The sequence below is a fragment of the Syngnathus floridae genome, chromosome 4 (genome assembly GCF_059516105.1).
Source record: "Syngnathus floridae isolate MCC-2025c chromosome 4, RoL_Sflo_1.0, whole genome shotgun sequence".
Classification (NCBI taxonomy): Eukaryota; Metazoa; Chordata; class Actinopteri; order Syngnathiformes; family Syngnathidae; genus Syngnathus; species Syngnathus floridae.
The window spans coordinates 16,621,706-16,644,916 of record NC_142416.1 but is presented as its reverse complement, the minus strand read 5'-3'; the positions used below and the strand labels follow the sequence as shown (position 1 = coordinate 16,644,916).

Below are 23,211 nucleotides of genomic sequence, written 5' to 3'. Positions count from 1 at the left end.
TATATGTTGGCGTTAATTGATTTATCTTGCAGGGTCTATAATTACAGGTTCTCAATGGAGAGATCGACTCCGCACCCCCTGCCCCTCCCCCACACACCTCCCATCTCTTTGTCTGGCTACATGTTTATGTGCACGCCTGATCGCCAGCATAAGCATAATAAGCATTGTTTGAGTCACTCGGAGGTTAGCGGAGCATCGGGCGCTCGACGAGATGATGCAAATCGTCTTCCGCCGTAATGAAACACAATTACAGCTTTATTAGAAGATGTAATTATTTTGTTAGAGCGTCTCAATTTGTCCTTGTTGTGGGCCGTTTAAGTCATTACACAATGTACACGCTCATCCATACTTGACCTGTTTTGTAATATGTGACACTCGCGTTTGCTTATTATTGTGCAGCGGCGAGGAAGAGAAAGGTAGGCTGGCTGCCTGGCGAGTACAATCAGAGCAAACACAAATGGAGGCGTTGCTTTGTAGCATGCATCAAAGTGAAGACTGACTGATTCAAGTGTAACAAAATAGACTTTTGTTTTATATAACATGCTGTTTCAGACAGTCTGCCTTTAGAAATATAACTACAATGGCAACCTGCAAACATCAATATTGGATTGCTATTCTACTCCAGTCCTGTAGGTGGCGGTAATGTTATTGTAAACTGCAATACACAGAAATATATGCACACTGAAGAAGCTCTGTAAGTTGTCTGGGAACTCACCTGGCACAAACTACAATTACAATATTGTTGAAAAAGCAGAAATTGTGAGCTTTGTATCAGGAAACATTTTGAGGGTGTCTCTAATGTTGTCTCGCTTTCCTCCTGCTCTTCTTTCCACTCCACCGCATGCATCTAAGTTGTCCGTCGACTGTGACATGACAGTCTAGCCGGCCAGGTTGTGTGGAATCGCTCCATTGGGAGAAGTGAGCATGTGTCAAGCAGGGTCAGACATCGGAGTTAGTGTGATGGCAAAAAAAAAAAGAGATTTACTATTCTGTGTGAGATGAGAGAACAAAAGGATGAGACAGAAAGAAGAACTAATGTGGAGAATAAGGCTGAGGAAGATGGATGGCGACTATGAGATGAAAAGAGACATGGCTCATCTGCTTTTGCTCTTTGGCTGCTGCGAGATTGCAGGATTTCCTAGATCAGCCAAGTGTGGAAGTGAATTTTTCCATTGCTTGTCACTCCCTTCTGCCCTCCTTCCACCCCTTCACCTATATAGCGCATTTTCTCCTTTGCTGTCTTTGTTCCCCTGCTTGGCTCCCCGCCACATAGGCACGGATTAACTTTCGATTTTATATCAGATATCAGATGATGCTCCTTTATCCTCTTTGTGGAGTCTATAGTACATAACTCCCCAATACCTCTGACCTTGGAATGTTTTGGGGAAATTCCACTATGATATCCTCCTATTATCATAAACCATGGAATGCATTTACGAATTGACCACCTGTACCTCAAATCTTCAGAAAATCTATGCTTTTACATTCACGGACAAAATGGAAGAAGATCCAATCCAAAAGCTAGCTTCAAAATGTTGATGATGCCAATTAGTCCCCGCGCGAATCGACCATGACAATGTGGGAGTCTTCCAACTCGGAAGAATCAATCGAGTTAACCGCTAAGCCTATACATGCGTTTGTTGTATAGATTCGCACCACATGTGGGACAAGGTCCTCTCAGCGGCAAGCGGTTGTTACTTTCCTATTGAAGTGAACACAATTCGGCGTGAAATCCATCAGCTAAGCTCCATTAGGAGGCGAAAGCTTGGCTAATAAAAGTCTCACCGAAACACTTCAATTTTCAGCTTTAGACCAAGGTGACAAAAAGCTGATTTTTCTTTTGACTATTCTTTGATAGTAGAAAAACATTTAATCGATGTTTAACCCTTGAAGGTGATTCGTAATTTGGGTGTTGATTGGACGAGGTTTCCAAATGTGAGACTGGGATTTGTGTTTTTTACGTTTCCCGCCTGCCTCCATTCCTCGCTGTCCTTCAGAGTTCGAATCGGCAGATGATGGGCTGGCTCGCGCCAAAGCGTGTTCCACCCCATCGTTTGTTAAGTGACCTATGATTAATTGCACGTTATTAACTGAACTGAGATTGTTCTCCAGATACACGACCGTCGATAATCTCAGATTCCTTTCCTAATGACCCGCTCGTCATAATGTGCCTTTTTACCCTGATCCTTCCCTAATGTATTCCCGCTATGGGAAAATTCTTTTAATCTGGAGGTGGTGAAGGAAGTGACCCAAAAAGTGGAAAAGAAAATCTGTTCATGTGTGCAAACAAATTTTAGGTACCAGTCTTTTTACTACACACAGACAAACCTTATTTGGTAGTCGATTCGTTTTTTGTAAATTTTGTAGATATTCTGTTAATTTTACAATTTAGAAGTATTCAGTGAATTTTAATTTAGGGTTAGGTTAATTTTTTTTCTTCATTTTATTACATTTACTGTGGCTATATGGTCATATGTAGCATATATATTAGGGGTGTGCATCTCTACAATAAGACAATTTGATACAGTCCGATTCAAGGATCGTTTATTTTAAAGTGCAACGATTCAATTCAGTGGGATTGTGAATCAGTATGAAACTTCTCAGTTAGCAAGGTTATGATGCGATCATTTTCTTGCTACCATTTTACATTTCCCTCTCCCAAAAAAGCTAACTCAAAGCGAATCTCGATACATTCCAAAATGGAATGATTCGATTCAATTCGATTCAGTGCACTCTTCCAAATCAAATCTTCATCTTTCTCCACTGCAGTTAGACTCAAAAGAAAAAACGTAGCAACTATAAAGGTGATGATTCCTCACCGGATTTCTGCTTATGTGACCTCATTGCATTCGCCGATTAACACAAAGAGTCGGCTGACTGCTGCGGAGAAACACCAGCACGCTTGGTTCTCTAGCAACCGCGCTGACGCTGATGCTTTGTACCAATTTACATTAGCTCAAGTCGCAGCAGACGGCCGTGATAATAATGCTGTGTTGACATTAGCCCAGGTGGCAACATGTCAGCCTGACATCGCCACAATCTAATCGCGAGCACTATTGTTGTATAATTAATGTTTAATTAGGAAGCGTGCTTCAGTAGGGCTCGGGTCATTAAGAGCAGCACACGCGCTCTCTGGGTTTAAACAAATGTTATCTTTGCATAGGTAAATCAAGATGTCTTCTCTGGGGTTGACGCACTGCCACTGAAGAGGTGTATCATTTTCAGTGTTCTGCTCTTCTGTTCAGTAAAAAAAAATACAGTGAGCTTGTCAAGTCACAACGTACCATTTTAGTAGTACCTTATAAAAATTTGACCTACTGTTGTAAGATTCAACAAATACTAAAATGATACATTTTCTTCCCTGTAATATGTTTATTGGTGTAGGCCCCCGAGAACTTTTAGTCATTTAAAAAAAAAAGATTCTGATTAATGCATGATCTGATTTTACTCAGATGAATATCGGAATCAAAAAAATCCACATGGGTCTGTTTTTCTGAAAAGACAGACCCCATTTTCCCTTTCACTGTCAGATATCAGATGGAGGAAGGGCAGAAAGATTGGTGTGGAGGTGTGAGGCTATTGCAGCCTGTGCATGTGTGTGTGTGGCGCATATAGAGCAGTTGGGGGAAGAGATGCAGAGAGAAAAGGGGAGTCTACAGCTGGAAGAAGCAGAAATGAGCACAGGCGTGAAATTGGCACTGTACCCTCCACCACCCACAGGCCCCTTTCTCATCACAACACCCCCGCCCCCAACCACCACTTTCTTATCCCCTCCGCTCGCTTCCACACAAGAAAACGGCGCCTGGGCTCTCACTGTAGCCTTGCTTGTGTGCTCCCCTCGCCAGCAAAGTGTGTCGCTTGCACTTGCTATGCCCAAGTAATGCGTTGTTGCATTGTCACTCCACTCATACGCATCGTAAACACACACACACACACATGCACGCAGCACCCAACCATTTCTGCTTCTTGTTCGGAGTGGTCATAACTCACCTTAATTATATTTGGTAGGTGGTGCTCAGACATGGTGTGCATGATGAAATGTAGCCAGTAAGTGGAGTGAGGCCAAGACATTGGATGGGGGGGGGCAGTCCACCTATTGGCACCCGGCAAAACACACTTTATACATTTATGGTCGATTCAAACTCACCCTTGGCTCGGATAAAATACACTCATTAAAATACACGAGTAATAGGAAAGGCACTTAAAGACGGGAATGCATAATTACTTTGCATACATGTGCATGCATTATTACATCTGCACATATTGGAGGAAACATATTATCGAGATTTCTATGGCACTGCTATTTCAAAGTAGAAACTACATCAATTTAACAGATATATTTTCTTCAAGTCTTAATTTGATTGAGGTTGAAATCTTCCCCCAAGGCAGTAACTGTAGTCTCCATTGCTAACCAAAACAGCAGCACCTGTGCAACATTTAAATAACATTAAGAGCATTGTAAATATCTGGAGCCTGCCTGGTAGCTCATCTAGTCTACATTCATGTTTCATATTTTAAAATAAAAATTAAAAAGAAAGTAACTCTAGTTGCCTCCATTGCTAACCAAAACAGCAGCACCTGTGCAACAATTAAATAACATCTAGTCTGCATTCATGTTTCATCTGTATTTTTAAATAAAAATACAACAGCTATTAATATCGACTCATCATATTCACATGAAATAAACAAATTGCTATTTTTGTAAAGTCAACATTGCGCAAGAGTAACTAATGACTTAGTTGATGATTGGAGAGGTGCACAGTTAATACCACCTTTGCTCCTCACGTGCACGTGCTTTATAATAATGATTTCTGACTGCTGTACAAATCCGGTCTCACACTTGGCATATGTCTATATGCACATACACACGCGCTCTCTGGAAACCTTTAATCAGTGTCGTAGTAAATCAGGGACCTGGGGTGCAATAGTGGGTGGCATAATACGTAAGCTCCTCTGACTGCTGAGAATGTTTGCGTGCTGATGTGTTGAAGTGACTGGATGCGGATAATTCACGCTGATCGTGTCAATCCTCCTTTTTCGGTATGTGGTTCCAAAGCTAATACCGGAAAAGATCTTAACTGGTAAATCACTGCTCTAATTTATGTGTTAAAACCAGTAACAGTGATGGTAATGGTGGAAAATTTTAACTAGAACAGGAAATAATTTTTTTTTTTTTGTCAGAACAAATCAAATAAAGACGGATGGTATTCAGCGTTCTCTCTGGATAAGGTTTTATTGGGTTAATAAAAAGTCTTTGGCTCAAAAAAAAAAAACCTTTGGCTATAGCTGCTCCGGTCATGTGAATAAACATGTCTGTTAAGGGAGTTTAAAAGATAAAATTGCTTGAGGGGGGATCTATAGTGTTGAGTGCTTTTCCCACCAGAATAGTAAGTTAGAGTTTAAAAAATGAAAAGAAGTGGAAGCCAATTGACTTTCCACTGCAGCAAGAGGAAATGCAACAAACCTCGCTGCATTGTCATCTCTTGCTCCGCCTCCCTCAGTAGCAAAAAGAGGGACGGTAATTCTAATGGGGTCCTACTTCACACCTCCAATTTGTCTTCTGCCACTCCCTCCTTCCCTCCCTCTCTTCTCTTCTATCCTTACTGCCGCCCTCTCCTTTTTCCCTCTGCAACCATAGCGCAATGTGATGGAAGGGGGGGGGCAACATGCCCGAGGGATTATACAGCCCTCTCGCATGAAAGATTCATGATGCACAAAAGTGTGTGTCGCCGTGTGGTTGTGCGTGTGTGTCAGGCGTGGCTGCAAAGGGAACACAGACGGTGGGGGTAACGGGAAGAAAGTGGGGGTATAGGGACAGAGTGTGTGACAAATAGGTTGAGCGCAGTAGGGTTTGCTCTCAAGGTTGTGATTATACTGCTGAGCACACACACGTATAATGTATACACAGTCCTGTTTTTTTCCAGACAGGCGTAAAAATATATACAAAATGTACTTATATTTGTTTACCGGGTTTATAGGAGATTATTTCACGGCCAAGTAAGCGTGGAAGCACGATTGGCTACTCGTTCCAAGTTTCAAATCTGGGCTCAGTGATCATCTGTCTCTGACTTCCCCAAAATATGGAATGATCTATGAAGATTATAAATTGTGTGAGCGTGAATAATTATTTGTGTGTCTCAAATGGATGTGTGGAGAATTTGAGAATGTTATACTATGAGTCATATTTTTTAATATTGTGCTATGTGAGCGTTAATACGGAATCAGAATCCAAGACGGAGCAACTGACACAGATTTATATTTGAAAACTTTTTGGATGAAGTGATGTCGCTACTGTTGGCTGTTCTGGGTTTTATTATTTTATAAGCAAGTTAATTTGTAGAGCGCATTTATTTACTATAGTCATTTTCTCATTTTGCTTCACTTATGACTCATGTAATTGCCTTGTTGAGTGGATGAAACATTTTCAAAGACATGCTCCAAAAGTTATTTTGAATGCTCTAACTGTCATGATGGAAAATCTTGCTGTGCATTAAGGAAACCGCAAAGTGTTTCACCAGACTCTATTAACAGTTGGCATTCATAAAACAATCAGTTCTCCCTTGACCCGCCCTCGATTTGGCCACCGTGCCAAGAATGGCTGTCTGGCAAAAGGAGCAGCCAAGAGTCTGTTGGTCCAGAACAACTTAATTCGTGAGGCTGCAAACAGATGGAGAAGAGGAAGCATGGCAATGATGTGTTAAATGTGTATGTGTTTATTAAAACCTTCAGCGGGTGACCCTTGCCGCCCCCCTCCCTCGCTTTTCTCTCCAGCATTCTCAAACTCCTTTTTTATTATGGCCGCCTTTGATTGCATTTTAGATTAGAGAGGTGGACGGCAAGCCCGACAGAAAAAGATGAGAATGAGCGAGACACAACGCCGGAAGTGTGCAAGGGCAGCTCAAGGAGAGACAGACAGTTTTTAAATGAGAGATGTACAGAAAAGAGGAGGGGGGGGAGCCTCTGGGGGAGCATATTATTTGGACAAACCCCTTCCTCCCTTTGGCACAGCGGCGAATGGGAGAGGCAGAGTATCCACTATTCCGGTGACCTTGCAGGTCAGCTGCAGGAAGGCGACATTAATCAAAATGACGTCCGGCCTGAGGTGGCTGATAGCAAAACACACACACAACAACACAACATACACACATGCATACATTTATGAATGCTTGTCTGTTTCTTCCTCCTATTCCAAACTGTCGTCATCATAAAAGCTTTATTTACTATACAGGGAATGTTTATAAATCTAGTGGAATTTCTCAAAAGAGCCGCATTTAAATATTTACTGTCACACAAAGCAAACCGTTAAACTCAACATTGCCGTCATTACGATTTGTTCGGGAATGCTAACACTGTTAGAAATGGCCGTGTGCGCCGTAGTGGGAGTGAAGACAGCTGATTTATTTCTCCACCAATGGAAGCAAAGCATAACACAAAAAAATTATTTATCCTTATATTCTTTCATCGACACAACTGCTTGGAGTTCCATTCCATTTTATTCTTTCATTTCTACCGTTCTTCTTTTTTTTTTTTAATCTCTTCGCAATGCCTCAAAGTCTCTGTGGAGCACGTAGTGAATTTACCCGTCACTGCATCTTCTTAATGGACTTCTAAATATCAACTCTTGCCTCTGGGTATGCCACCAACATTTACATAGGATTGAAACAGTCGCCTTCGGGCCACGTGCAGATAGTTAGATATTGATTTGCTTGTTTCCTTGTGTGAGTCTGTGTGTCTGGTTGTGTGTGGTGGTGGTGGGGGAAATTGTGTACATAATGAATACACCTTGGGATTTAAAAACTGACATGCAGTCTTAGATAACTGATATTGGCCTTTCTGTGTTGCCTCTACTTTGCCCTTTTCCTTTAATGGAAAACATGCACATACAATATCGGGTGTGTATATGCAACTAGAGCAACAATCATTATTGTTTTATTCACTGTTATTATTGTGAGGGGGGGGCGCTAAATAATTTAACGTACATTGCCATTTAAACTCTCACACAGACCTGAATATTCGATTTTTTGTTTTTGTTTATGCATGCACAATTTGTTTTTCTTCACTGGCAATTATAAATGTTAAAAACCAAACTCTGAATTAGTCATTTGTCACTAAAGTGAAAAACTGTTTTTATTACCAGTTATCTTCTTTTTACACTATTATGACTGATAATATTAACGGTTAAACTTTTTAAATGTGATTATTTAGAGTATTTTCAAATTGTGTGTGACCTTAGACGTTCGAAAATCATAATTATGGAGATTTCCTGCTATGGCGTGATTGAAACATCAGAGCTCTTTTTCATGTTTAATCAGATTGCACTGCTCAACCTCCACAGAGGTCACAAATACAACGTATGATATGATCTTGAGTGTGATATACTGTATTAGTTGCATTTTTCTCATTTGGCATCCCAGCTGTATCTTTCACATGTAATTTCTAAGGCAGTTGCAATTCTTACTTTTATAACAGACCAGTGACAGCATGCAATCTCAGCCTGGCAGTTGGAAATAAAGACAACCAAGCAAGGGTGGAACATGGTGACGCTCGTGTGTGCACGGGTAGGTCAATACCGAGCAATCAATACGAGTAGCAGACACTCGTTGGATTGGGTGTGTGTATGTGCACGCGTGTGTGTTGCTCTAAGTGTACTTATAGGAGGCTGAGTAAATTGTGACCGCTTGTCTGTGGCGGTGATAGTATTGATCTGGTGAAGATCACCCGAAGGTCAAGATATGTTGTCTGTGTTGGGACTGGCTGTGCTTTCATGGTGGCTTCCCAAACACAATGGCAATACCAGTGTGTGTATTTTATTTGATATTTTATTTGATTTTTTATTTATTTTTTGTAAATAAGCAACTTTATTGTGAGTGATTGATTTCTCGTATGTACGCATTTCACACGTCGGTTTCGAAAAACCCAATCTCATGTGAAATGACCTTTTTTTTTGTGATTGACAGTTGCCCTACCTTCATTCTGCGAAGGTCATTAGCACACGTGAATGAAACAGAAAGTGGACTTGTTAGCTCTTAATTAGTCATTTGAATCCATAAAAGCAATCAGTTAGGTTTAAGTGTGCAATAAATCTGATTAAGCCGTCAGTTCCCAAAGCACCATCAAATCCATGCAGGTCTTTGAGCATGATAATGAGTTTGGAAATGGATGTGGAGAGGTGATGCTAACATTAAGATGCTAACATCAATGTGTGGCAATTCTAGCAATATTACATCATCAGGAAAATCCAAACTTCTAATGAATTGATAAACCCGTGACAAGAATGAGCATTTTCAGAAACGAGGCTTCTGGAATATTTTTTTTAAAAATCACAACACTATTTTTATTTTTTCTGACACGCTTTGGATTTAGCGACCGCGTTTCCCTCTTTGGCGAAGATGCTCCATGTCTCCCCCACTGAATCATTCCTCATTATTCTCTGACACCCTCCCCTCTCTCCCTCGCTGGCCTTTACCTACTTGCTTGTCTCAGGGGAAATTACCAGAGCTCCAAATCGCTGTCCTATACTGCACTGCTCACACTCGTATGGACAAGTAAACACACATACATTGACAGTAGAGGCATGCACACACACACAGTTGCTGTGTGTTACCCTACCTTGCTCTGGCTGTTTGCCCCCCCAACACACACACACATATAATGTAATATGTAGCATCCGGAGACACTACGGGATTACAAACATTTACACAGCATTTGCGTGAAGGTCATAATTTAATCGTAATGTATTGCATTTTTATGAACAGCACAACAGTTATTGCGAGCAATATGTACGTACGTCGGAGTGTAGGAGGGATTCACACTAATTGATTTTTATTGTGTGGAATTTGTTTTTTGGGTAATACTCAGCTTTACCCATCTTGAAAAAGCGATACTCTGTAGAAACCTGTTTCCCTCCTCCCCAGCTCCTTTTTTTTTTCTGCATATGTCAAGTCCAGCCTGTGGAAATGTCACTTTGAGCCAAGCGGTGGTAGCTCACCGTCTGCATTTTGATTACTCACATGCATTAAGGACAGACTCCCAAGGAAGGTTGTGTATTCATAATCAATACTGAGGCACAGACACAAGTCATCAGTCCTTGACAAACACAAACAAACACATTCTGCAAAGCTCCATCTTGGGAGGGAGGATTTCAAAGATCTGCTATCAAATGTCTGACAAACCTCAATTAGAACTTGTGGTATGATTCAAGATGAAATGTTCAACTGATTCCTTTGGAGTGAGCATTTGTACTAATTAGTGAATTTTCTTCAGGGGATTTTGGTTGCTATCGTCCCAGAAGGCTTTGACGAGAACGATGGAACTGCAATTGTTGCTTTTTGCGATGTAGCGTAGCTTAGCGGCAAAACCGCAAATGCATCTTTATCCTGGCTCCTCAATAGAAAAAGTGAAAGTTGACGATAAGTCTAAAAGTACAAGAACTGCAAAATCACCTGGAGGCTTGTTGTGAAGAGAGTCATATATATTGAGAACACAATACATATTTGTTTTGAATTCATCATTAACTTCTTTTTACACTTGCAAAAAAGATAGGAACGGTTGCATCTTGTGTGTTCTTTGTTTCCGAGCTGGCCTTTTATGAAATATACTTTGACTCACACAAAAGCCATGGCTCCCGGGATTCTTTTTGTGCAATTTTCTTGGAAATGTTTTATGAACGCGCCTGGTTATTAATGTTTTCCGGGTAGGGATACTTCCTCCTGTGGGAAATGTGTTTAAATGACAAAATGTAGCCACGGAGCACATGCATTAAATATGCATGTAACCACTGAAGACATAGCTGAGGGTGTGCATCTGCAATATGTGACCAAAATGATAGATATATAGATACTATATTCATCCACAAGGGAAAATGCATGTGGTTTGCATTTGCGGCCACACGTGCACCCATGTGAGAGTGTGTACAGACTCACTTGAATTTTTTATTTATTTTTTTTAAAAAAGGAGGGGAGGGCTGTCTGGCTAGAAAACAGAGCAAGGTCTTTGTCTGAGAGGGGAAGATGTGAAGTTCCGCGTCTAGTTCTTCAACTTGTGTCTTTTTTTTTCTTATCAGAATGTCTGGCAGATCTTTTCCCATTGTCTTGCCTTTGCCAGCAACCTGAGTAAATGTCAAAGCAATTACACACACTGGAGGACTCACGAGAAACATTAAGGAAAAGAATACCTGGGGTTAGACAGAAAGATTTATTTATTATTATTTTATTTATGATGCACTGCATATAATAAAACAGGCACACTGTCTCGAAGACGATTGAAAATACCACTTTTATTTAAGTTACTTCACGAGAAATGTTTTTGAAATTCCAAAATAATCAAAGTGTCTTCCTTCTTCATTGAGTCATAGGAAGATAATATGAATGGCTATTAATGGAGATAGCAGTGCACACAACATGGAATGCATTGCTCAATGCCTTTCAAGTGCTTCTGAGGTCACTTACATGTTTACGTGGTTTGTACAAGGCCCAGAATAAACCAAAGCACTGGCTGACTTAGTTCGCAATCCACATATATGCCTCAAGGGGTTTTTTTTTTCCTGATGACATTCCACTCTCCGCTCACCCTCCTTAACCCTGAGTGCAGAACATCTGCTTTCTCTATTGTATTGGTGCTGGTTGTCTCAAAAGCTTTGGGCATCTTGCTTAAAAATGGAGAAGAAAAAAAACTTTTGGCCAGGGCCCCTTGGCTTTCTCATTAATAGTCTCTATGAGTGATGTGGAAGAGCCCTCAGCATTTCTAAGCAAGTTCTCACTGGTCAGCCATTGCCTTTGTAATGCGCAGTCTTGACCTGTTCCCACTGCACTTTGTGTGTCTGTGTGTATAGTCTTCACGCCGGGCATTGATTTCCATGAGAAAGGAGTGTAGAGAATGGACAGAGGGGCCACGTTTTCTTTCTGCAGGATTTGTGCAGACGTGATCGTAAGGGCAGAAGGGCGACCTCATCCATCATGTCATGAATAGGCAGGAATTATGGCCCCATGTGTCTGAGCAGCACCTGGTCAAGACATTCTTGACAAAGGTCGATTTGGGTAGACAAACTATAAGAAAAAGTGCTCGAATTTGATTACTAGTTCTGGATGAAATGGCCAGACTATTATTACATTGCTATTTACGAATTATTTACAATTTTCCACTAATGTGGTTCTGCTGACATATCATTTCAAATCAAAGATAGTGAAATGGTTTTACACGTTATGCTAACACACAGCGCCATTAGCATTCAATATTAAAGGTGTCTTACAGGACATGTGACAAATTAAGCGCACTGTATTCATTTTTCTATCATTAACAGGTTCTTGTTGTGATGATAAATGTGGATTAATCAAAGACGCATGATCTAAAACCAGTGTTAGCGATAGCTACGCTACTATATGGAATTTTCTCCACATGATAAGTATCAGAAAATATTACAGTTTTGACTGTATCTGATGAAATACAGACCAATATTACATTGGTATTATTTTTATCTCCGCTATGAGATGCAAATGAAAATAAAAATGAGATCGTCTGTGCAGATGTCCTCCCCATTAGTAATACATTTGTCATAAAATACCTGCTCGCTTTAAAATGGTAAACAATAGCGCCAAATCTAATTAAAGAGTGTGTCACTTTTATCAAATTCATTTTAAAATGAATGTGTGTCAACAGTACAGTGGAAGAATGAAGTGTTATTCACACATGGACAGAAACCCAACATTCAGGCTCATATTCAGCAATGGATGTTTGCGACGTTGTGGGCGTGAACACCATCATTTGCTTTTTGTCCTGTAGTGCCTCCACTCATTCTCTTTAAATCTAATGCAGGGTAGACTAATGGTCTACATGGCGGAAGCAGAAACAGACGTTTAATTATGTAATCATATATGATATGACCTTAACCTTTGACAGATGGAATCATCCATAATTTATCACCATTGCTCATGAGCTCTTATTTTCATCTTATTCTCATTTTAAATGGGACTTTTGTTGTATGGAAAATGGATGGCTGGGGGAAAGTCTTGACTTTTTTTATGTTGCTGTTGTTTGGGATTATTAATATTGACATGGTGCTTTAAAAAAAATAAAAGAAAGAGCACATCAGACAGTCAGGGTATATTGTAGTGTTTCTGGGAGTGTGCCCAACAATTTCTTTCTTTCTTTAAATATGAACAATAAATTGGGGGCGGGGGCGGAGTTTCGTCGCGTCTCCCGATTGGTTGGCCCGTAGTGACGTTTCCTCAGCCGCTTCCTGGTCTGGCTGCTCTCCGGGGGAGGAGGAGAGAAGCGACACTGCGGTGTTTGCTAGTCTCAACAAAATGGCTGCGAGACCACTGACGCCGAGAGCTCACTGAAACGCCTGCCATGGCCGTGCTCTGCGACGTCTGGACCCTTGCAGAATGTATTTTCCGGGAGTCGCTTCTCACTTTGCATTCGCGGTAGCCGGCGCGTCACTAGTCGTCCCGCTGGTCACCTAAAAACGAAACATTTCTTTTTTTTTTTTGCACTTTAAACCAAGTTGGTCGGCTGGCTTTCGGACGGCTGTCGGCTATCCGGACAAAAAACTGCGCCATTCTTTTTTTCTTTATTATTTTTGTCTTTTTTTTGAGCGGGCTCAACTTCTACTGGCTAACGTCGTCTGTAACAATTTAGCTGCCTTTTACAAGGTCGTTCCTATTCGTATCGTTTGTTTTTGTTGTTGTTGCCTACGCTTCCTCCCCCTCCCCGCCCCTTATTCTAAATCGCATATGGCTTTTTAGCGTTTATATTTCGTGCGGCATTTTTTAAATGTTTCCCTCAAGCTTCACAATACAAAATTGTGGTTTTGTATGTGGGACTGAAGAGGGGGGCGTTGTATACCTCGCAATCCTGTCACCAAGCTGCTACGGCGGCCGCCGGCGAAGCTGCCAAGTCTTTACTGAATCTGCTCCATCGCTTTACGGGTAACTTTGGAGAGGACACCGGGGATTGATTAAAAGCTGCAAAAGCCGTGTTTCACCCAAGGTAAGTTTATATTCACCATATTTCTTTCTTTTATTAGTCCTCATACGATTATCAACTCGAAGATAGAATGTCCTTCGCTATTTTATGTTAACCCTGCAAATAAAAATTGCAATGGCTTCAATGGGGATTCCAGCAGAAATAACAATGTGATGCTGAATGTAGTAGAAGCATTACGTAGAGGTCCACATAATGTAATGAATAATGTAAAGATTACATTATAAATCTATTTACTATGAAACTCTACGTGGAACTTAAGTGTTATATCACAGCTCCTCTGTGATTGGTTGAGCGGGACTGAGAACACACTGCACATGTGAATAGTTTCTTTCACGTAGCGAAGAATGTATTACTTTCCTTTCCTTAGGTTTGTACAAAGGCTTAAATGCCTTTGGGGGGGTACCTTCTGCTGTAATGCAATGCCATGATGCCAGCTTTCATATTGAATGCAAAATGCCTTTCTGAATTTGTGTAATCTGCTTGTGGTTCATGTCATCTTGTAACTCCGTCATATATCTTGTAAAATCCCCTACATTAATTCCAAGAACATTATTAAACTATCCAGACGCCCATCTTCTGTTCCTCCACCTCAGCTCCAGATACTGATTGAACTGTCGCCTTCCATTGCATTGCATCCCCCCCATTTCCCGCATCCCCAGGCGCCTAAGTACAGCATTTAATATCTCTTCTGCGTGTCTTAATTGAAGTACATAATTTCCTGTTCAATTTCAACCCCCCCCCCTATCTTCCTCCCTCTGTCTTCTGTCAGAACTGTCTTATCTCAATCGTCACACACCAGTGCCGTGGTGAAATGAGAAAATTGTTGCGAGAAGCGACAACACGCATTCATGTGTAGAGCTGAAATGCTTTCCTGCAGCCTCAATGCTGTTTTACTGGCGTGCGCAAGCATTTTTTGGGCCAAGCTCAAGGTCCTGGCAGTTAGTTAATGCACTGCGGTTGCTAATCAGGTCATGAGGTGCCTCCCGCATGCCCTTAAACACCCAGCTGGCTCACACACACAATTTTTTTTTTTTCTTCTGGAGGGTCAAGTCCCTCCAAGCCACCCACCCATCTCTCGCAAAGGCTGACGTGTTGCAAATAAAAGGGTGGCTGTGAAAAGATTTCGCAGGGGCCCTCTGCTGCCCATAAACGATAGAATAGGGGGAGGAGATGAAGCTCACGCTTGTTAAGAAGCAGTCTGCTGTTAGTCCCCCTCTATCGGCCTTTAAAGAACACGTAACTTGGACTTGAGCGAGCCGCCCCGGTGGATAAAATCCTTTTATGATTAATGATTGCAGCTCAAATGCAGTGGCTGTGGCTGCCATAGAATTGTTACGGTTTGCCAGTCCCTGTTTTTATGACATTCTTGATGAGATTGAGCGGTGCAAAGATGTGTCATACTTGGTGTCTGTATGACACTGTTGACTGTGAAATCTCAAGTACAGTTAATGCAGTAATTTTTTTTTATTCTTCTATTTTGATTCTATACTAGTTAAGACCATTCAACAGTTAAAGATCTATTGAATCAATTAAAGATAAATTAGTAGATACTGTCTGGAGAAATTGTGCAAAAGCGAGGTCTGCAACACAGTAAGTCATCCATAGCAAGAGTTGCAGCTATCAAATATATTTTGAATCAAGTATTCTATTGATTTTATTGAATGATTATTGGAATATTTATTTTATTTATTTATTATTGGAATTTTTTTTCTTCATTGCTTCAAGATGTTATTTTAAAAATCCAAATATTCAATATCAGCTGTTTGGATTGTATTTATTTTTTGTTCGCGTCATAGGTTAAGGGGGAGTTTGAAAATGGCAGGCTGTAAATGAGTTATGAAGTTTAGAGGACCTAGTAATGAACCATGGGGCATTCCCACTGACTGTGTTCACCTCGTGCGGGTGAATCCTCTTACAAGTTGCCTTGAATTAGAAGAAAAGATCTGCATGTTGTTTGAAAGCTTTTATTGGACTTTGTCAACTATACAGACAGAAAACATTAATTCATCTCTGGCGGCGTGTTATGCCACACTTAAGAAGGTTGAGTTAAAAAGGAGATCAGTCACGGTTGTGTGTATTTGGCATTTTCTTTCTTGGAAGCTCACTGTTTTTGAAGGCTTTTCACATCCTCAAGAACAAACCCACTCCGCCTGCTGTGTCCTATTTGAAAATATTACCCAAGGTTTGTTTTCTATCGTGTGACCTTTTACTGATAATACACTTCACCCAGTTTGGTCCTCATGCTGCTGTCCTTGTGCTTATCACAATGCCAACTTGGAAGCTGTAGTACACTTAGTTTTTCTATCCCACAACTCTCACGGCAAGCATTTTTGGCAAAGACTTCAAGCAGTTTCCCAAGAGGCTCCAAGTTCCAACAAACAAAAAGTTGCTTTCAAGAATTTCTTTTGGCTCCACTAAGTCCTGCTTCAGAAGAGTGGCTTATGTCGTCTATCCCCTTTTCCCCGGTCATTGACCTTCGCCCAGGCTCGAACCGTGGTGGTTACCGAGCTCGTTATTATAAAGCTTTTCACACAACTGGCACAGAACAGATAGATAACACACTTAACACCGCCGCAGGGTGCTGCTCCAGTCTAAGGGGGCATTGACAGCGCAATCAGCTGGATTCACTTTGTGGTTGTCAAAAGCCATTAACATTATCATGTAGACTGCCAATGGTTATTTTCAAAGTGGTTGAAGGAAATGGATGCCCGTCAGTTGAATTTAATGCAGACATTGAAATAATTGAGTAGTATATGTGGATTAGATTGTTCTCAGCAGTAACGGTGAAAAAGAAAATTAATGCGAACAAAGACCAAGACACTCAACGTATTTAAAATATTCCTAAAAAGAACACTTTGTTGATTATCAATGTCATCGGATTCCCACAAAAGCTCTGTATTTTAAGATGCTGAAACCCGGATATCACTTTTGTCCTATAGGGGAGATTGAATAATTTACTTTTGTTGCCTATTCTATGCCTCCTTCTCCCCCAATGTATGTGTCAGTAGAAGGGGCAGGGTTTAAGGGGCCCAACAGGGATAAGCCAGGTTAAGAAGGGGGGGCAGCTGGAACCCGGCGAGCTGACGCTTGTGAGTCTTGGCACGGCTCCAGGGGAATGTTCAGTGTATGGAGCTTTATTTTGGGGGGCCCTGTTCCCTCCCTCGCTTTCGTGTTGGCTAATTGGAGGCACGGTGGGAAGGAGCATGGCATCACATGGAAGAAGCCTGACTGGGAATATGCAGGATATCCAATTTAAATGTTCCAGTCTTCATTGTCAAACTAACATTAGACAGACTTGCTTATTATGTAACAGGGCTCGAGTCCCACAGCACATCTAAAGCCCTCGGTTAAGGCCTTGTAAATAGCACTAGCATACGCCGCTTGCTCTTTCCTGAGATTAGAGTTAAGGCTACAGAGCCTCCCTTTTTCGAAAAGTCTTTTTTTATTTAATATCCGCACAGTTAACTGAAAATATGGCGATTGGACTTTACGCAATCAAGAGTTTGAGGGTGTCCATCACTGAATGTCGTCTGTTCATTTGTTTCGGCTTTTAATTATATGACTCAGATTGTTGTCGATTTGTAAATTGACAGATATTTGACATTTTCCTTTGTGCGGTGTCATGTTGCTGGCATCTAAAACAAGACTTCGAAACATTCAGGCATTGTCCAATCCATTTAATAAATGAACTTTAAATAAAGATAAATAAACTTAAACTCTCAAAATAATTATTTTACAACTGATTTATCGTTTGTTAGGACAATGACCATCAATCCTACTTGTGTATTGACTAACTGTTGTTTAATTGTTTTTAATCACTAAAGAACAGCAAATAAAGTAAAATAATTGGTTAATAAAAACAATTGGGATGTTTTCTTAATAAACTTTAACAGCAATAAAATTGTGTCCAATTATACAATGGAGTAATCGATTCTAAAAATAATCGATAATGGCAGCCCTAAACTTCACCATGCATTTTATAGACAATCAATCAGTCCAAAAGGATGCCTTGACACGTTTTTGAATTCTGTCAGCTTAAGCAGACATAGCAGGCCTCATTCTCGTGATGTTTTCTTTCTTAACGAGCTGCCGCCATGTTCAAGTTTCATGTCAACTTGGCTGCTTCCCCAGCGAAGCTACCCTTGTGCAAACCTCAAAGGTGTTATTTATAGCACCAACTCCCTCTGCCTCAGTGTTGGACTTTATCCGCTCCCTCAACACAACTGTCCGCCCACCTTCAGTCACGTCAACAAATCCCAGCGAGCAGCCATTGATCAAGTCCGGTCTCGTGGCAATAAAGCACGTTTTATACTTTCGTGCACCAGTGGAAGGTGAAACTGATTACAAACAACAAACTCGCTTGTTAAATTCACAGGCTTGCTTTTTCCAAGTAGAACATGCCAAAATGATACAGTAGCTACATATTTGTTATATCCATCCATCCATTATCTGAACCGCTTATCAGCTGACTTAGAGCAGGCAGGATATTAAAAAAAAAAAAAAAAACTCTGAACTAGCGCCACATTACAGTTTGTGTTCAACTTCTGACCTTGTATAATAATCCCACAGGTAAGAACAGCTCCCGTCTTTGTTCCCTCATAAAAGTCATGTGGCTTTTTTTGTAAACCACAGGAATGTCTGGCTCAGCTAACTGGCAACAGTGGTGGATCGCAGGTTTACCACAACATCTAGCAATGGCAGATGATATTGCTTCACTCCTGTCATTCAAAACATGCCACGTTTTTATGTCTTCCCTGCAGCGTCGTCTCTTTTTTGATTCGTCTTGAGGTTCCTATCGTCCTTGTATCCCTCTCGCTATTCTTTCCGCCATCCCATGGATATTAGTAATCAAGGCACACGGTTATCCCCCCCACTTCTCTCGCTCTCCCTCCTTGTCTACCAGCCTCCATTATGCATACTTCCTTTTTTTTATTTCTTTCTCTTTACTACACCCAGTGAGGATTCTCTTTTCCGCCTTTCCCCACTTTCAGCCTTAGCTCCTCATTCCGTCTCGTCTGGTTCTCCGGCGGCTGTCGTTCTTAATTGGTGTTGTTCTCTGTCTGCTTTCATCCGCCGCCTGTTTTTTTTTTCCTTCCTCTCATCCGCCCACTTGTATTTCTCCTCCATCCCCCTTTCGCTTTCCCCGGAATCTCTGACAGAAAGACAGGCACCAGACACACTGACTTTCTGCTGTCTCTCTATGTCAAGCGTTGCCTCTTTCTGGGCTTGACCGTGTGTGTGTGTCGTCATCTTTCTCTGCATACTGTTCTTCTCGCTATTCTGTGTTTCATGCAGCTGTACCAGTTACTCCCACAATGTCCGTTTATGTCATTCGGTTCTGTGGAACTACAATCAAGTCATAGTCAAAAGAAAGTGTTTAGTCATACAGGGGAACCTTTTTTTTCTCCAATTCTTATTAAATTATGAGGTAAACGTTTCATGAATGACATCACACAAATAGTCTCTGTGCCTCCAGAGAACCCCGTTTATTGTGCATGAAAGGATGTTTGCCTTTTTGGGAGGCCTTTTGACATTTTTCATGAGAGAATAATTGGCATCAACAAGGGTTGTTAAGAAAATCACATCAGAGGAGGAAAAATAAAAAAAAACACCAGCATTTCCATGAAATTCATTTCTTTTGACCCTGAAGTTGATTATTTTGATTTCTATTTTTCATTGTTTCGAAATATGAATACATCAGAGGTTGCACTTTGTTTGTTTTGAGAATACAGGGTTTGAATTATGCAGTACTGGGTCACCACTGATTAGATGCTTGTGTCAGCAGTAGAGAGAGAGAGAGAGAAAGAAATAAGGATATGCGAGGGAGCCTACCCTGCCATTTTTGTCGTCAGCAAAAAAAAAATCCAGCTGTCCTTGCTGTCACGTTTAAAAGAAAAAACACCCTCAAGAAAGTGTCAGTTTTCCCTCAAATGTGCACTGAAAATTTGTTTTGCACAAAGAGAGGATTGAAAAGCAAATCAGATTTAATTTAAAAAGTAGTCATTGGACAGATGAAGATGAGATGGTGTGAAACTGAGAGTGACATCATGAAATAAGACAACCAGGAAGTGGCGAGAATTCCTCGCAGATCCAAACGGCAATCAATATTCAACAAGCTACATCTTTGAATAAGTAAATACCAAGGATAACATTTTTATCCTTGCAATTTTTTAAAGCCCACATTGTTGACAAAACAATGTTCTTCTCATCGTTTATTATTGCAAAGATGACTGAGCTTCCAGTGTTCAGTGCCACATCTGCCAACATTAGCATTGCTAATTCACTATTGACTATGATTAGCATGACCTCTGAACTCTCCTACTTGCTATTCAGCATCTCTTGCTAGCACGAGTAAGTTGATACTACCTCTTGTGGGATTTGCCCTAGTGCCGTGCATAATTTTAAAAAGACTTGGCTGATTATGTAAATTAAGTGACAATTGTGTTGGTAATATTTAAAAGAGTGAGCCCTTGTATATCCCATCTTGAGCCACGCTTCTGCTCAAAAATCTTATTAGTTTACGCATTTTGTGATGTATTAAATTGCCCCTAGCGCATAGGATTGATTTCCAAGCACTCCCAAAGGTATCAGATTACTCTCACATGATGATGATTAATTTTTAGGTATCATCAGTTTGATATGATAAAATATTCAGTGTCCATAGCATATAAAGAACAAGTGCAAAAACATGGACGCAAGACCCAGTTTGTACTTCCAATAGTTTCCTGGCTGTCATGAAGGGATTACAACACATTCTGGCCTTCAGGAAAGTTATGCGTCAAGTTTGACTCACACAGCTAGTATTCTGTTATTCTGTCATTTCGTTAATGTCCTGCGTTGATTCCTTCCACAATGATTTTGACTTTTGCTCGTCACTGGCTTTATTTGTCTTCTTAATTAATTTCATGTTGTCACTTTTCCCACTTTCAATAGTTTCTTTTTTTTTTTTTATAGGTCTCTATTATCGTTTTTGACTAAAGGGAAAAATGTTCCTCGGACCTGTCAAGCGCAATTTACATATGAAGGGAATGTTGTTGAAAGTTTTTCTCAGCACTCTTGCCATGGCTCGAAGTAAATCAAATGGAAGGAGCTTCTAGTTTGCAAAAATATGTTTGGAAGGCTCTGATCAATGACATGTCAGTTTTGTGTACCTTGTAATATGGAGAAAGTGAATCACACAATTCTCACTCTGTTGTTTTACAGCTGAGAGAAGCAAGCTAAACTAGAACGACAACCATTTGATGGAAGAAAAGAAAAAGAAAAAACAAGAAGAGAAGATCAAGAAGGACATCGCTCAGAAAAAGGTGATTCGCACGCACTTCCATTGAATTTATAAATAAATCTCATGGTTTTGTCAAACAAATTAAGGAATAGTGATGACAATCAATCAGGGTTTTAGATTATTTTTTCACGTTTTGGAATATTTTATGCATCTGATTGTAGCTCCATGTCTGTTCAAGCCTAATGATGAATTAAAAAAAAATATATTTGTTTATTTATTCTTATTTCACGGTAGTCTATTTCTCTTTCTTGCAGGCTGCTGAACAGAAACCCAAAGGTGAGTACCAGCCATCTATTTCTAAATGTCTATAATAAGTTATAATTGTTATAAAGCTGCAAAATTAAACAGGCATAGCCTTTAGTGTCCTTGCGCAACCCCGTTGGACACATCCAGTACAGTATGCAGACGTGCGCAATTGTGTGCTCGAAATAAAAAAAAAAAAAAAACATACATACACAGAGAAGTCGAGTGAAATGCAAAGCGACGTCTGGTGTGCCTGCAGCAGCAAGCAGTGGAGCGTGAGGCCATCCTGACAGAGCACAGTGTGTTGTGCTTACAAAGGGCGCTAGGGAGAAGTCAAGGCAAAAAAGGGAGAAGCTGAAATAAAGGCGGTCAGCTATGTGTGTGTGTTCATCCCTCAGGACAGAGGTTGGAAAAAAAAAAATGTATCCTCGCTTACCCTTAGTGTTTCATGTAAAACAAGTAGATCTTTCATGTCTATAGCCGTCAATGGTACGAAATTTAGAGGAAATGTGGAGTGAGAAGGGAACACAGAATGACAAAGTAATTGGGTGTCGTTTTCAGAAGAAAAGAAAGTGTTGTGGATTCTAATCATGCAATAAGCCACCTCTGATTTTTGCTCCTAGCTGCCGTTTCTCTTCAAGGCAAGGCATTTATTGACTGGAATGAGTTGTTTTCATGCGTGGAGCTGAATAATAGCCGTGTGTGGGAAGCTAGCAATCAGTATGCAAGGGTTATTTGTGTCTTTCCATCCATATCGGTAAATTCAGATATTCATAGACACATACAGATTCACGTCACCACCCCCCTCCCCCCCCTTGTCCCATCTTTCCTGCTCACCGGTCTGCGAGGCTTTTTGGTCTCTTAAGCATTTCAATTTGTTTGTGGTAATCGATCTCGGCCCGACGCGTTCATATGTATGAAAATGAGATAAAGCCCCAGCTCGGTGGAATTAACTTCTCTGCCCCCCATTAGGCTTAGCGCTTTGCACTAGCATAGGGCTCCATCCAGCAGGCTGCCTCATACTGCCCGTTTCCAACCCCCCATACACACAAGCGCTGATACAGGGCCTCCATCCTCCTTTGTCCTACCTCCACTGATTATTCATTCCATGCACACACACATTTCTCCATCGCAATCTGCAATCACAGTCAAGTTGGTCTGTTTCACATTAGCCCCAACCTGGACAAAAGCAGGCCGGCACAGATGGAGAATAAGAATCAGGAGAACATGAGGTCTGTCAAACCTTGTGTCACATATTAAAAGATATATATATACCTTCTCCTCCCTCCTTTCCGTACGGAGCGATTTTAAAGCCAATGCTTATGTCGGCGATTTGCGAAACCAGAAATATTTGAGCTGTGGTGGCATATCGCTTGCTCGTAACCTGCTGGGAATGGCATTTATGGAAATGTTAGCGAAGCAAAAGGCTGTTTGTGAAGAAGTTGCGGTACAACCTTGATGCAATGTGTCACATTCCAATACAGCTCCAGTCATTTGTCACTTGTGACACGCCCACAATTTATTGAGTTGCTAACTTCATGATATGATGGCAGATCATAATTCATCCCTGCAGTATCTGCCACAACTTGAGCGGCTCCATTGGAATGCATGAAACAGGATTTGCTACCTTGACCCTTCCTATTCAACACGCTCGCCATTACTTCCCGTCGTTTCATTTCGTCCTGGCGGGAATAAAAATGAAT

General features: G+C 40.9%; 1 protein-coding gene and 1 long non-coding RNA gene across 3 annotated transcripts in view; both read left to right on the top strand.

Annotated features, from left to right (window-relative positions):
• LOC148399489 (uncharacterized) overlaps positions 1-23,211 on the top strand; it is a 98,222-nt gene that overhangs the window by 47,431 nt on the left and 27,580 nt on the right. The gene's annotated exons all lie outside the window — the stretch shown is intronic.
• The window catches only part of tnrc6c2 (trinucleotide repeat containing adaptor 6C2), a 32,729-nt gene continuing 22,760 nt past the window's right edge, over positions 13,243-23,211 (top strand). For both annotated transcript variants that reach the window (XM_088372842.1, XM_088372840.1), the window contains exons 1-3: positions 13,243-13,986; positions 21,187-21,287; positions 21,520-21,541. In XM_088372842.1, coding sequence (XP_088228968.1) covers positions 21,225-21,287; positions 21,520-21,541 — 85 coding nt within the window. In that variant the 5' untranslated portion in view covers positions 13,243-13,986; positions 21,187-21,224. The remainder of the gene's footprint in view (positions 13,987-21,186; positions 21,288-21,519; positions 21,542-23,211) is intronic.